At 41.7% G+C, this 15695-nt stretch overlaps 3 protein-coding genes across 3 annotated transcripts in view; 2 read left to right on the top strand and 1 right to left on the bottom strand.

The window, feature by feature from the left end:
• plgrkt (plasminogen receptor, C-terminal lysine transmembrane protein) overlaps positions 1 to 11597 on the top strand; it is a 16789-nt gene extending 5192 nt beyond the window's left edge. Inside the window, exons 3-5 of the mRNA XM_008290133.1 lie at positions 8249 to 8379; positions 8863 to 8972; positions 10609 to 11597. Coding sequence (XP_008288355.1) covers positions 8249 to 8379; positions 8863 to 8972; positions 10609 to 10736 — 369 coding nt within the window. The 3' untranslated portion in view covers positions 10737 to 11597. The remainder of the gene's footprint in view (positions 1 to 8248; positions 8380 to 8862; positions 8973 to 10608) is intronic.
• A 302-nt stretch (positions 11598 to 11899) lies between these two features.
• On the top strand, positions 11900 to 13281 carry rln1 (relaxin 1). Its single transcript, XM_008290126.1, has 2 exons — positions 11900 to 12379; positions 12705 to 13281. Exons 1-2 carry the CDS (start codon positions 12199 to 12201, stop codon positions 13046 to 13048), a joined length of 525 nt encoding a protein of 174 aa, XP_008288348.1. The 5' UTR covers positions 11900 to 12198; the 3' UTR covers positions 13049 to 13281.
• Positions 13282 to 13746: 465 nt separating this feature from the next.
• jak2a (Janus kinase 2a) overlaps positions 13747 to 15695 on the bottom strand; it is a 37973-nt gene continuing 36024 nt past the window's right edge. The window contains exon 24 of the mRNA XM_008290125.1: positions 13747 to 15441. Coding sequence (XP_008288347.1) covers positions 15331 to 15441 — 111 coding nt within the window. The 3' untranslated portion in view covers positions 13747 to 15330. The remainder of the gene's footprint in view (positions 15442 to 15695) is intronic.

Here is a 15695-nt window from a genome sequence, read left to right as displayed (position 1 = left end):
CTGGAAATAATCTCAAATAATTAATGAGAAAACGCCGTATGTATCTGATCACATGAGAGTTTGTTTGATTAAAGACAACATCCAACATGTCAGAGACACAAACTTGTGCCACAAATGAAGGTTGAAACCAAACATTCAGTATTTTGCAGCTGCTGATCAGAAACCCCTCGTCGTCCGTTACTTCTGAGTCTATTCGCCGTCATCTCTCTCTTTATTCGTGACATCTGCCTCTTTCCCTCCGTGCACTTCTTTGGACCGTGATGATTTGCTTGTGTCTGTTTTCCAAGCATTCTCCCGCTTTACTTCTGCTTCCTCCGCTTTTGCAAATGTCAGTGAATTTTCCGCTCGGCTTCGGCCCGCTCTCTGCTCTCACTTTGCCACCTCTCAGGCCCGTCGTGACTCATTTCTTCCCTTTCGCTTCTTCTTCTTCTTCCCCGCTGCCGTTTTGCCAGCCGCCGTCGTGTAATCCTCTGCTGCTTGCCCCGTCTTGCCTCGACATCTCTCGTCCGTCCGTCGTGATGTTTCCACCCAGAGACGGTTGTTTGCTTTTTGTGGGTGAAAGAAACACTCTGCTGCTTTGTCATCTTGGTCGGTGGCTCAGTTTGTCCTTTACGGATTCATAGTCGTCACACAGGCTGGAGGAGCATGAAAAATAAAAATGATTTTACAAAAAACAACACTGCACTCTAGGAATGCAAAGTCCTTGAGTTGCCTTTTGTTGTTTCTTTAATGAATCAGAGCCAGTTGCAGATTCCTACGGTGTTTTTTCTGCTGCGGCTTTGGGAAGTTTGGCCTCTTGTGTGACTAATTTTATAGGAAAAACATGTTTATGTGTCATCCGCAGAGCGATTCTCTCCGCGCTCGCATTGGAAACGTTCAAATGACACCCAATTTCCAGTCAGAATTGTCTGGCAAAGCGAAGTCTGTGATTTCGACCGCGCGTCAAGTGATCCGACGCCGTCGAACCATCACAACATTTGTGTTGACATCTGCGCTGCTGGAAGCGACTTTAGCTGCTTGTGGTTTTGGATGAGTTTGTTCCTGTTGGTGGCTCTGAGTGTCTGCTGAAGGGGCAGATGCGGTGGATAGACGGGGCTGCTTTGATGCCGGGGAGGTGCGGTCCAGCGGGAGGAGGGGGACGGCGGGCTTCCGGACGGTGGAGAGCTTCTGCTGGCAGAGCGGATGATTGGAGTGTTTCATCAATGTCCAGGAGGATTCCCACATGTCTCAGCAGCGCGTCAGCTGCATGATGCCGATGATGCTGAAGTTCTAAAGGGTGGAGGACTATCGGTGGTCATCTCTGCTCCAAAATGGGTTTTTAGTTGTTGTTGTTAATCGACTGGAATATTCTACTGTAAAGAAGGTTGTGTGTGAATGAAGGGAGAAGAAATCAGAGTAATTATCAATATTTTTATCTCACTGTTTGAGCGTTTTGGCAGGAAAACTGCAAATTCTTATCAAAAACAGATGCCTGAACTCCCAACGGGGCATTACTAGTTCTGGTTCAGCTACTTCCACACGCTTCTATTTCCAGCAACTAGTAATTTGATTTTATTCTTATGTGGAGCTTCAGTACAGAGCATGAATCTGATATGCAGCTAATTTTCAACTCTTGTCTCTCGTCTGGTTTTTTTGTACACAATGAATTAACAAATGCATCTGTCATGTTTGCTGCTGCACTTGAACGCATCATTCAGGGAGACTTTTTTTAAGAGATCAATCAGTTTACGAATCATCAGGGATCTTTTTTCTAGAGTTTGAGATTGAAGCTACTTCATATTTTGTAAAAACGAGAAGGCGAAGTCTCCACAGAAGAGCTGTGTTCACTGACACACGTTTTAACAACTTTCCAGACAGCCGTCGGTCGATGTTAGCGCCTGAACTCTATTCATGCTTTCATTCAAAGTTTGTTGAAAACACACACATTTTTCTTCCAGAGTCTGGGTGTGTCGTCTTTGTGTGCTAAAACGTTAAATCCGGGTCTGCTTGGAGAGCATTTTTCTATGAGGTGTGTTCAGGTGTGGGAGGCTGGTGTGGGATGGTGACTCTACAGTATGATGCCAACATTACTCTTTTACTTTCTTCTTTTCATGTTGGATTTCTTTATAGAATCAGGTACATTATTATAATGTGTAGTATTGTAGGATCTTAACCTTAGTTTTTAAATTAGTGGATATGTCTGCATAATATCTAATCTTGTTAAGTTTAAACTGGGGCTAATCTGTTAATTAAAATATTGGCAAAACTGCAATATAGAGAGAGGCAATGTCCAAAGTTCTACATTTTTTTGTTTTTTTTAGATAAAATATGTTATAACATACATATAAAGGAAACACTGTGCTGCAGAGATGCTCTGCTCCATAAACTATATTATCCAGACGTGTCTTTTGGTACAGATCACAACAATAACGACAAGTTAGCTTAGCTTAGCTTAGCTTAGCTTACAGAATGGGAAATGTGGGGAACGACTAGCCGCAGTGACAGTAAAGATCAACCCCTTGTGGAATTTTTAACTGATTGGTATCAGAACAAATAAAGGTCTGGTCCTTTGTTTGAATTTGAATAATTTTCTTTAAAAATGCAGCGTTATCAATCAGTAATTGATTTCTAATGCAAATAAAATGCACTGGACGTTTGTTCTGATATTTTTGTTTTTTAAGCCACATCTGAATATTTCCAACATTATTTTTAGATATTTTTTTCAGTGGCAAAGAAATCTAAAATGTTTTATTCCCACTGAAACTCTTATCGCAACTGTGACAGCTGTGGAAAATATTCACAGTATTCTTTATTTTTTTTTCATCTTAAAATAGTCACGCAAATTTGTTGTTGATTGTTTCTTCTCTGTTGAGCTGTTCTTATAATGTGAATAACGACTCGACGCCGCATTTTGATAAAATTGTTCAACCAAAAACACCTAAAAGTGAACTTCATGCTTCTCACTCAACAGAAGAACAAACCAACTGTTGAACACGTGTTTGTTTCCTAGAACTACACAGTTTGTTCCAGATAGTTTACTGAAAAGAAAACGCTCCTGTTTTAAAACGAGAGACGGGATGACTTCACCTGAGGCGACCTCTCTTTAACCACCAAACTCTGAGCATCGCACGTCCTTCTCCTGCAGAACTCTGTGACTAAAGGAGCCATTTCCTCTGACTTTCCTTGGACAGGGGTCTAATCAAAGAATAATTAAAGTCTTGATTCATTAACAACTCCATTTAGCTTCCATTTGAGGTTGGTCTTATTTTAATGAGGCACCTTTGACGTCGTCGTTCACTGATTCCGGTCAGCGGTGCTGCAGCAGAACGACGCTGCTGATTACAGAAGTATTTCCCGTTACTTTGACTCATTACTGAGAGTCCACGAAACACTCACTGTGTGACTTTACAAAGTTTGTCACTTCCTCCTTCCTGGAGAGTGCAGTCGGCCTGTTCGCTGCTGTGGATTCCAAAGGTTAGTTTCATGATTGAAGCATCAAAACTTCCTCAGAAACTAACATAGAAGCGAATATGGAAGTTTAAGTTCTCAGCATCGGACGCTGATGTCAGCAGCAGGAATCTTTAACATCATTTTCAACCCAAATGTGTTTAAATTCCTTTTTTTCTGCGTTACAATCATTAAAAACAAAGAAAGCTTCCTCTAATGCTCGTTTTAACTGAGTAAGATCTGACAGTTATCTTCTTAGTTAGCTGATTTTGTCTGTACGATGAGTGAACATATTGAAAAATGCAGATTACAAATTCCTCATAAACAATCCAGAACAGTGAGAGCATCAGTTTCCTCCCTTATAGGACAAATAACTGACCGATCAACCAATCAATCGTTTCAGCTCTGAAATCATTGGCTAGTTTGTTTTCAGTCACCAACATGAAAACAAATCTTCACAGTGCACATTACACCTGTACTGGACTCCTGTTGCTCCACTTCGTATTGCTGCTGATATCTCTAGAGTTTTATTGCCCAGGCGTACTCAATATATTATCGGTGTCTGAAAGGTTGCTGTTTATGTAAGTAAGCATTTACAGTCGTGACTCAATAACATGAATAAACAATCCTAAACCTTGCTATAAAACAAACGGAACCAATAAAAACAGCCTTAATATACCAACAGCCTTGGATTCTGACTCCGATTTTATGTCACCAATCAGGATAACGGCGTATTATCTGACTGAACAATCCCACAGATTGGCTACGTTCACACTGCAGGACTTGATGCTCAATTCAGATTTTTTTGTGAAATCTGTTTTTTTTAAAGAGTTCGTTCACATTTCCAGTTCAATGCGACTTGTATGTGATCTGCTGTGTGAACTTCATACGACCCAGAAGTGTCCCGCATGCACAGAAGAGGACACGACGACGTCACACGCAGTGAGCGTGCTCAGTGTTTGTGGAAGTAAACATGGATGGTGGCGGCGGCGATGGTGGAAACAGAAGTGTGAGCGCTAACTAAACTAACATCAGCAGCCAAATACTGCCTGTGTGTTCTGGACACTTCCACTTTGTTGGAGCGCTCTCCTGGGGTGGAAGTGTCCCCCGCACCGTGCAGAATATTCGGATATTCATCATTAATTGGGCCTGAACATCCAGACAGTTCTATTGGGACCAGCCCTACTAGTTATTATAACAACTATGAACAATAATTAACAACTAATGAGCCTTCCAGCATCAAGCCCTCCTTCTATCTGGACCTCCGTGCCTTTACAATCCGACAGCCTTGCTATCAGACATAAAAGAAGGTTTTACATTTAGCGTCGGATTATCGAGTCACGACTGTTCGTGTGTTTTCTATCTCACCTTGTTACGTCCAGTTCAGCTGTGTGTGAAACTTGCTATGCAGGTAAAATTGACTTGATTTTAACCTCAGAGTAATTCCGGTTCCTCGACAGAAAGGTTGCTGCTGTCATGTTGGAGAACCTCCTGACTCCAGGGTGTTGTTTTTTGTGTCTCTAGCTGTTTGTTGTTGGTCCTGCTGCAGCATGTTGTCACCTCCCTGATGGTATTGCCTAATGCACGTTTTAAATCGCCCCAAACCTTTTCACGCTGCTACCTGTATATATGTTTGCTGCTGTTTGACTAAAATAATCTTTGCAGCTATTGATCACTGGCTCCACAATCACTCTGCGTCCTTATAATCATATCAGAATAAATGGTTGATTGCGCTTCGTTAACGCAAGTGGCTTTTAGTGTACTGTTAGCTAATGATTAAAGTGTAACCCTACTGAGCTCCTTTCTTGATTGTAGGCTTTTCCTGCTCCTCCGCCACTGACCTTTATTAGTAGCCACATTTTAGTTAGATAATTACCCCACTAGATGTCCTTCATGTCGTCACAGAAGCGCGTCATGTGTTTACCGCCAAAGGTATTTGATTGGTACGATTTCTGCTGTCGGGTTTGTCCTCTGTTATATAGATGTGCATGAAGCAAAAATACAAAGTGATGCATTAAAATTGCTTTTTGAATACTTGCAGGACTCATCGGTGGCCCTTGAATAAATATGTGAAAGCACTACAGAACACCTGAGAGCCCAACTTTGTTCTATTACAGTGTATTTTTAATTGCGACTAATTAGTTCCTTTTGAGACATTTCCACCATAAACTAAGAGAAAGACAAAAATCGGTGCGGAAAAATTCACTAAAATGCAGAAAATGAAGTGTTGCTCAAAGCATCAAACCACTAAAATACAAAAGTATAACTGATAAATTAGCTGGGATGATATTTCTGCTCATTTTGCAGCAGATAGTGACCAAGAAGGATGCAAAAATGTACAGTAGATATTTTATTTTTTCTTATTTAGCGCTACTTGGTTGTTTAATATCCAAATTGAAGGGAAGTTTGTTTAATTTATGTCTTTCCAGGAAAAAGATTATTGGCCAAAACATTGTCATTAGGATATTTGAAGATGTTCATGTCTGTGTTGGCCTCAAACAAGTCGTGCCATAAATTAGAACATATTATTATTAAAGCAGTGAGCTAGATAAAGAACATGTCAAAGCTCAGACAGACAGCGAGTCCAGCTTCAGAAACACAGCGTCCCTGCTGATGAACATTCAGTCTTTTGTTGGCCGTTTCCTGTTCGACGCACTCACATCTACACATGCAGGCGTCCTGCATCACCGTTGCTGCTGAGCCCGACTGAGTGACGTTCTCCTTCAAAAAGCGTTTATTCCCTAAAAAGTGCCAAAGATGAGCTTTTATTTCCGCTTTTATTTTTAGGAAAGTGGCGTCAACCGAGGGGTTAATGCAACGGTTTTTAAAAAAAGGACCACTCGGTTGAGTCAGTGACATAAGTGGATGACAAAAAATTACATATTAGAGAAAGTTCATCTGACTTCCTGCCCACGTTCCCCAAGCATTTGTGTATGCCTGCGTTAATAGGGGGATTTTGTACCCTGAAGCCAAAGTGGATGAAATTAAACAGATGGGTGCTGCTAACTAATAGTAATGCCTCTTTTAAGGTCAGACCATTTTTCCGAAAACAATGACTGAGTCGTGCCAAATAGTGGAGGCCCACCAAGCGGCCTGAAACTGCAGTTCCTTGAGTGGCCACTTGAGGCAGCTCCAAAAGCAAGTCAGTCCTCATAGACTTCCATGTTAAAATGCCAAACATTACAGCAGAAGTAAACATGTTTGCAGTCTGTTACAGCAGCGGTTTAAGTCTCTGTAGCCAATATCCTCATTTAGGACAATAATACGACGGGTGAATTTTTCCGTTACTTACCCATTTATGTTGTATGAAAGCTTAAAGTTATGTATAATTAAGTGTATTACTGCTTTGAGTGACAGCTGGGTACCGTTTGCATGACCTCCCTCAGCTCCACTACTTGGGCTTATTTTTGGATTATCCAGGAGTTTGGTGGAGTCCAACACCACATGGATCATTAAAACCACTTCTCAGGAAATCTGTGGGTGTTGCCACAGAGGATTTGTCCATCTGTATGTGCAGCCAGTGATCATTTTTTCAGTTGATAATGATAATTGTTTAATTTGAATTTATAGCATATAAGCAGTTATTTTAATGTTACCACAGCAACCAACCAACCAACCAATCAAAAAACCATTGAACCAACCAACAAACCAAACAACAAACCAACCATCAAACCAACCATCAAACCAGCCAACAAACCAACAAAATAACCAACAAACAAGCCAACAAACCAACCAAACCAACCAACAAACAAGCCAACAAACCAACCAACCAATCAACAAACTATCACACCAACAAACAAGCCAACAAACCAACCAACCAACAAATAATCTCCTAGGGACATACATTCAATAAAGAAAACAAGTAATAGAGGGTGACTCAGGCTGAAACCGTCTATCACACCTGGGGATACCTGCACGGTGTAGTGTTTTGTTATCATTAGGTATCGATATCGTTTTATTGCCACAATATTTGCAAGCAGCTCACTTAACACTGTAAATAATTGTTCAGGACGTTATGCACAGCTACTCCTAAACATGCACTTCTTATGTGCCCACAATAATGGCATTACATTGCTATTTACATTACATACACTTACTGTACATCTGTCTTTGGGATTTAGACAGAAAAAACATCTGATTTTGGCTGCTGTTGAAATTTAAGCATCTCATCAGAAAAAAGGCAAAAAATATATACATATAATAAACTGATCCCTGACATGGTAACCTGGTTAAACCAATAGGAAATGGTCACTTTAAGCTAGACTATACGGTTCAGGGGCTTATGTGCGAATGAGTCAGAGCGTACTTAACGATGTTTTGCGAGGGAGTCTGCGACGTATTGACCAACTCCCAGCATGAAATACATTTAGCTTGTCAAGCAGGATGAATACGGCCGAGCTTGATCAGTCAACCCTCCCTCAGGGCGTGACAGCAGGCAGGAGAAATGGTCTCTGCGCTGGCAACCGCTCATCAGCGTTTTGTTGGCCGAAAAGTGGTCATCAGTTATGTGAGTGGACTAATAATGGTCTCCAGCAATCAAGTCAAACAATAAAAAAGGTGATCAGGAATAATTGTACATGTTATAGTGTTGCTGGTGTCGTAAGGTTCTGACAGATGGTTTGCAGCGTTAATGGGGCTGTTTAAACACTGGGGAGGACACGTTTTTAATTTTTTTGCTTGTTAATTTGTGTTTCTGATGATAATTAAGTCTATTATGATGTTGCACTGAAGCACCGAAGCTCCCTATTTGGCTTCAGAGACCTGCTTACGCCCGATGACGCCTCCTGTGTCGTGTGTTTTCTTTGTGTTTGTGTGTGCGTAGATGGAGCGTCAGATCCTGATGCAGAACCAGATGAGAGAGAGGCAGATGGCCATGCAGATCGCCTGGTCCAGAGAGTTTCTGAAATACTACGGCACCTTCTTCACAGTGGCCGCGGTGGGACTGACTGCAGGGTGAGATTTGTAGCGGATCACACGAAGCACATCTGTTACCAACACGTGCAATAATAACTCGCGGTGAGAGAAGAACCTGTGTCGGCCTGCGTGTGACGTCCGTAACGTGTGATCGTCACTGAACTTCACAGCTTCCGTATGAAACTAATCACACTTTTCTGTCCGGTGGCCTTTACTGGTTCTGGCTTTGACATTTGCTAAGTGTTAGACGCACTCGTCTAAGTTTAGGCTGCAGTCTCGCTTAAAGCACCAAACCACCTACAGGAGGCGCCATCGCCACGTTTAAATGACTATAAATCAGAGACATTTTATCATGAAAATTCAAATAAAGCAACACAACTGTTTCTGTGCAGCTGTGCACACTTTGATGCAAATCACACATTTCATTCTGTGATTAAAAGGAGGCAGCAGTTCTCTCTGTTTTTCTTACCACACACTGACAAAGGAAAATATGTAATTTTTCTTCTTAATATTTTTCTTCAGCGCCATTAAACGGAAGAAACCGGCCCTGTTGGCTCCCATCGTTCCTCTCAGCTTTGTAGTTGTCTACCAGATGGACAGTGCCTACGGGACGCTAATCTATCGTATGAGAGGTGAGACTGCACGGCCATCGTCAACTCCTCTGTTTCAACCACACACTTATTACACACACATTTATACTATAAATACTGTAGATCATGCTATACAGACAATAATTATTGGTTTATGACACACTGCAGCACAATAGTGTAGTTTATTAATTTGTGTTTATTGAAATATTAAACAAATGTAACTCTAAGTGTCTTAAACTTGCTGTAAATGTGTATAAACGGTTTATAAAACATGCAAGGTTAACTGGAGGAGATCGTGTTACTCCTTAGAAACCGTACTAAACCGCACTCATAGTCCACACATCTCTGTTTCTTTAGCACCAAACAGCTGCCATAATAGATTATCAGACATATCTTTATTTTAATTTTCATTCATATGAAGAAATTAAAAACAAAAAAAAATGGATCCATCCATCTCTGAATTCATTCTAAAACCAACTACTTTCCTGATTTTTACCGCCACCTGCGACTAAGCACGAGATTCAGTGTTTAGAACGAGTTTAATGAGTTAGTCTGGATAACCTGGAACCTGAGCAAAACTGGATTCCTACAGATATGAGGATTCATTTTTGTTCAGTGTACCAGTGTATCATATGTGTCATAATAATAATAGATATGTACATGTTTTTATGTATAAAACTACTGACAATGGGATTATAAAAAAGCTGTGTTGTATTCAGAATCATTCATTAGCATTTTACGCCCCACTCATTAATGCTGCACGAGGAGGACTTACACTTCTACAGCTGCACTACTGTATGTTAGTGTTTTTTAAGTACAGCTCATAAATGCTTGTGCATTAATCATAGTAACTGGACTTGCTTGAGTTCCTTGAAGACGTTCCATCTCTTATCTAAGAGGCTTCATCAGTTCTGACTGACTAGGTGGGAGTTCCAGATACTGATATCCTAAAGGAGCCAATAACAAATGAGTTGCGGTTTCAGTTGGGGGTTTGTTGCTCGTCCCCCCAGTTTCTACGATTAATCTACGAGAATAACCACGACCTGGATGACTGAGAATCTTCACAGACTCAGCTCATAAATGTTAAGTAGTGCAGGCAAACTAAACCAGAGTTTGATTGTTAGCCATAAAACACAGTCTTTATATTAACATTTGCATGCAGCTTAAATCATAGGTGGGGAGCTGATGCACCTACAGAGCCATGATGATTGGCTGTAACCTTAACGTTAATCTTTCCTAGAATGCAGGTCGCAGTTGCAAGACGGCGACACTCTTACAACTTTTCATAATTTTCCAATCTTTCAGCTAAATTTGTGAAATGTGGCTCATGACTTTTTGGGCGTCATCTTTGTAAAGTTATTCCTCACCATGTCCTGCATCCAGATCCTTGACTCTTTAAACATCTCATTAGTAGATCGTCAGCCTCTAACATGGTCCCATCCCAGTGTCAGGTCTGGTAGCAGTAGGGGAGAACTGTGACGCACTAAGATTGAATGAATAACTAATAATAATTACTGGCAGAAACCCAATAATTCACATTGAATAGGTGACGTATAAACAGCTCAGCCTGCTAATTTGAGAGAAAAAAAAATAGCTACTTCAGTATTAATGGGACAAAAATGATGCAAGAGTTTCCCACGTTGCAAGACTCTGAGTCTGTCTCTTATCGTACCTTTAGGGGAGGCTGAGAATATCCTGGCGTCCGAGCGCGACCGCCTGGACATGCCTGAGGGGATTCCAACCTTCGACAGCATAGAGAAGGCTCGTCGAGCTCGAAGCAGCCTCGCCTCCTTTTTGGAGAAATAGTTGAGACAAACTCCGAACCGTCCAGTCGGTGCATTCACCTGTGCTGCTTTCATTTAAGTTTGGAAAATCAAATGCCATCTGCCTTTTTTTTTTATTTAAAGGAGTTCATGGTTTGCACTACTTTCTGTATCATGAACCTGGAGGAGCAATACGCATCAATGTAATGGTGTTTTGTTTTTGTTTTTTTTTGTTATGACAGATGCGTTAGTAGCCAAGTAGTTCATCAGCATTTTTAAAGCACAGTACTGAAGCTAGTTCATAAAACATTTCCTATGCAGTCGTATAATGAACCTGGGTACGTAGCAGTTATCAAACAAATTGCTTATTGATTGTGCTCTTAATTAAAGGTGCTTTAAGTGATTTTCAACCACTAGAGGGCAGAAGAGAGCTGATGAATGTCAGCCAGTCAGGGTCCTGATGTGTCAGCAAGCAAAGCTACTGAAACGCCTGTGCCAATAAACACAGACAGTTCTGTATTAACTTGCCTTTTTAGCTCTTTTTCGATCACGTTTACCCGCTACGATGCTTCATGTTGGATTCCTGTAAAATCAGCAAACATATTTCAATACAAAAACGGCACCTAATGGAACATAAATTGTCTGCAGAAATTTGTCCTGACAGCTATAGATTGTTATTATTCCAAATTGTTTTACTTGTCATACTGAATTAAATGATTTTATTCAAACGCTAAAGAGCTTCCTGCCAAAGCAGCTGCAACCGTTGTGTTTACTACGGCGCTTGAACGGATGTAAAATATTCCAAGGCTCTGATATTTATGCCTTCTGTATTTTAACTCGGACAATTCGAAACTGTATTTGTAAATTCAATTTAAAAAAAATATAAGAATTTTCTTGTCTTAAATTGTGTTTTTTTTTTGGAGCATGCATGCACAACTTCTGACATGATTTTATTTCAAACCTAAACCACCTACAGTCTTAGTTTCGTCCTGGAGAATGTACAAAATGTCACAAATGCCTCGTAGTTGTTTCGAGTCATCGCTGCTGATGTTTTTTTATTTTTTATATTTTCCCCTCCTGCTCCAGCTGAGATAGCCTGTGAGTAATGTGTGTGCATAGTCTCACTTAATATTATTTCCTCAGTATTACTACATGAAAGAAATAACTCCAAGTACGTCATTGTCATCAATCTAAATGACGTGTGTGTGTGGCTGCTTCTGTGTGAGTGTGTGAGGGAAGGGAGGCAGGGAGAGGGTTGGGGTTTGCATTGTAGGTCGACGAGTGAACTATATAAAGTGTCCACTGGCTTAGAGAGGAGCAGGAGAAGACACAAGACTGACCGACAGAAGCGTCTGAATGGGCTGCAAGTGAATGAGGAAAACCAAGCGGGAGTTGCATCATCTTAAGACCAGAGGTGGAACTCATCTGTGCAGCTCACACAAAAAGAAAAAAAAAAACCCAACAAAAGCTTCCTTCCAGACGAGTTTCAGGGAAAAAAAGCGAAGATGCTCTGGAGATTGACTCTTGCCTTGGCCGTGGTGTGCAACTGTGTGAAGGCTGACGTGATGAGCAGGCTGATCCTGCCCAGGGACTATGGGGTGAAACTGTGCGGCAGGGAGTTTATCAGAGCGGTCATTTTCACCTGCGGCGGCTCCCGGTGGAAACGGTCTGCGGAGGGCGACCTGGGTGAGTTTCACTGATTGCTTGATTTGTGCGCTGTAATGCAACAGGTGTAGATCTGAAAATAGCTCAGAAAAAAATCTCAGGCATGTTCCAAGATATAAGAAATCTGCACTGAAGCATCTGTAGGAAAGTGAACATACTGGAGGAGTGTGAGGGGTTGATTTCTCAGTTAGGGTGGAGGTGATTAGACAGGAAGGAGCTGTAAGGATGGTTTTCTGTTCTTACATTTTTGGAATTTTGATTATTCCTGTGTTCATTCTCGAAAATATTCCATTCCTGGTTGCCTTTGAGGTAAATAAACACCCTAAACTTCTTTTTCTGTCTCCAGATCCTTACCAGTGGAGCTCTCTCAGCGAGGTTACAGAGCAGGACAACCAGCAGGTGTGGCGACGTGCAGCAGACCTCACAGACGGCCGCTCCTCCCTCCACGTCGCCTCCTCTCACTCCCTTTCGGACCTCCTGGCTCTTTACCGGGCCGCGGGAGACGTTCAGCAGCCGAGTGTCTCGGACCCGACGGGGGACTCGCAGCAATCTGCAGTTTTAGGCGAGCGAGAGGGTGGAGCTCCTGACTGGCTCGTAGGGAGCAGGAAGAAGAGGAACTTTTCTCTAGGAGTGGCGGGCATGTGCTGTAGCCAGGGCTGCACCAAGAACGACATCGGACGCTTGTGCTGAGGAAGGGAGGGGAGGAAGGAATGATGGTGTCGTAGCGTGAAGCCGGCGTGATGTCGAAAGAAAGAAAGAGTTCACATCTCACATCACTCCGGCTTCACGCCTCGCAGTCACGCTTCATTCATTCTCCTCAGTTATTTGTTATTTTGTTTTAAAAGAATTCAAGTCGTGTGTGTGTGTGTGTGCTGTATGTCCCCCTGTCCTCCAATAAATTTTAAATACTGTGTTACTATGAAGCAGCATCGTACATTGTCTTGAGCAACGAGCAGCGTCCAGACTGTGGCCTGCAGACAGTCTGACCGGACTGCATCTATACTAATACACGACAATATCACACATTAACGTCATTTAGGCTGCGCTGAACGTATCGGTGGCCGTTGTTCACGACATTACGCCCGCCTGAACGTTTTCTGTCAACGCCTGGAGGATATTACAGAGAAGGAGTGGATGTTTTAGCTTTCCTTTAACCCTTTCAGATAAAACGAGCGTTTGACCTCTGAGTAAACCTGAACAATATCATTTATGGTCTAAATGCAGAAATCATTTTGCGGAGCGTTAAATGTCGGGCTGCTCAAAAACAAGCACTGAATGCACACGACATATACACATTTAATACTGACATCTTACAACCCAGGCTTACGTTCATCAGCACTGAAACAGACTAAACATGAAATAAACGTGGGGAGGAAACACCAGTTGAATGTGGTTGAGCATCTTCTCTTTTTATGAAAATCTTTGGATACATAAATAATTCGAGGGTACACAGCAAATGCACAAAGAGTACAAAAAAAATCTGACAAAATTATGAATCCAAACAATAAAAAAACCCAAACAGCAATGCATTTGTCTGTTAAATTTACCAAATTTAAATTCAAATAAACCCGCAATCTCCATCGAAGCAAACCAAACGTTTATTTCACCGCAGACTTTTCTAGAAAGAAATATTCCGGGTGGCCACGTCAGTAGAAATGCTGTCCATCGAGGGCATCACATCATACAGACAAACACAAACTTTGCTCTTTACAGTGACTCATTGCTAATGATGTGAGAGGGTATCCTCGACATCGTGAGTGTGTGTCTGACTTTCCGTTAATGGCGGTAAACAACCTTGGAGAGTTTCTATACACGTTTGAAAAAAGAAAGAAAGATGCCGCACCACAAACTGCATTCTGTCTCCTCTCAAATAATGACCGACCGAGCTCCTTCAGTCATTAACATTTGGCACATAAAGTCTTCAACATTCAAGTTCTACAAAATAAAAACAATACAAAATTCCCTTGTGACCACAGATGCGTTCGTGGTGGATAATGCAATGCACGTTGACATATTCACAGACTGTTCGGTTGGGAAAATAATGACATGAACACGAGTCAAAGAAGTTTTTAAATAAAACTACAGCAAGAAACTGCTGCAGAGGAACAAAAGCACCTCTCTTCATTACTTTTTCTTCCCCACATTCAGCAAAGTAGAATATTTTCAAATGTACAGGCGGATAGTACAGCCACTGAAAACATCAGACTGCGTTTATAAAATATATACCTGTTAATTATTCATTACAAAAGGTTGCTTTACTACAAAACGAGAACGACAAAACCCGACTGTATGAGATCAATGAGCAGTAATTGTTGCCTCTGATGTAATATTGTCAGGAATGATGTAAACGAAGGCTGTTGAACTCCAACCTCGGTATGTGTTGCTTCGCCAGCTCGAAGAACCTTCCTTAGCATGAACTGAATATCTGTGAAGTCCTCTGAAACAGCAGGAATCTGTCATCATTTGTAGAGATCATCATGGCGAGTCCTCATCAGGCGATGCCCTCCATTTATGGACTTTTAAAAACCAAGAGTCTGCAGGAGGAGACCAGCTCAATTCTAGTCATTCATGAAAGCAGTGAGGTTCAGTTCTGGTGAATCACACGGCCTCTTTGGTCATGAACAGTGACTTCCTGCTCACTTTACAACAATAAAAGCTCAGAGGAGCTGCTGCTTGTGGAACTAATGTGTGTTTAACAAAAGTCAATGCCTATTCTTGCTCAATCTGTTAAACACGACACATACAAATAAAATAACTTATGCCAAAAGTAAAACCTTCTTAAAGGCATCAGAAACAATCTTCTGTTTTAATGTCGGAGCTGGATGTAGTGTACACGGTACTGAGATCATTCGTATGCTTCACGCGGCCGTAGAAAGACGAAGGTGAATATCACCGTCAGTCCGACTACAAAAGGCTGCAGTAAAGGCAGGCACCAGGTTGTTGAGGTGAAGGACTCGGGCGGGGTTCAGGGATCATCCGTCCTTGAGGTTGTCTCGTACGGAATCCACAGTCTGGATTAATGTCTTGAAAGTCGGCCGTCGGCTCGGGTCTTTGCTCCAGCACTCCATCATGACCTTGTGAATCTGAGGAAGCATCAGAATGAGAATATTAAAATAAATATAAAATGGATGCATACTATAGGAACAAATTAGTAGAAGGCTTCTGTAGATGGCAGTGTTGGCCAGTTCACCAGTTTGGGGCAAACTAAAATACTCCAACAAAATTCAAAATCTGTTGCTGATATCGTGGTGGACACCTGGGATCTTTCTGCGTGGAGTCTCCATGTTCTCCCCGTGCAGCGTGGGTTCTCTCCAGGTTCTCACAGTCCAAAAACATG

The sequence above is a fragment of the Stegastes partitus genome, unplaced genomic scaffold (genome assembly GCF_000690725.1).
Source record: "Stegastes partitus isolate 25-593 unplaced genomic scaffold, Stegastes_partitus-1.0.2 Scaffold656, whole genome shotgun sequence".
Classification (NCBI taxonomy): domain Eukaryota; kingdom Metazoa; phylum Chordata; class Actinopteri; family Pomacentridae; genus Stegastes; species Stegastes partitus.
The sequence above is the reverse complement of the archived record's forward strand: the minus strand, read 5'-3'. Positions and strand labels throughout refer to the sequence as shown.

Bases quoted from the DNA above. Each gene is read 5' to 3' on its own strand.
- rln1 (XM_008290126.1), top strand. From the start codon at position 12,199: ATGCTCTGGAGATTGACTCTTGCCTTGGCCGTGGTGTGCAACTGTGTG. The intron at 12,380-12,704 runs GTGAGTTTCACT...TTCTGTCTCCAG, and splicing joins GTCTGCGGAGGGCGACCTGG to ATCCTTACCAGTGGAGCTCT.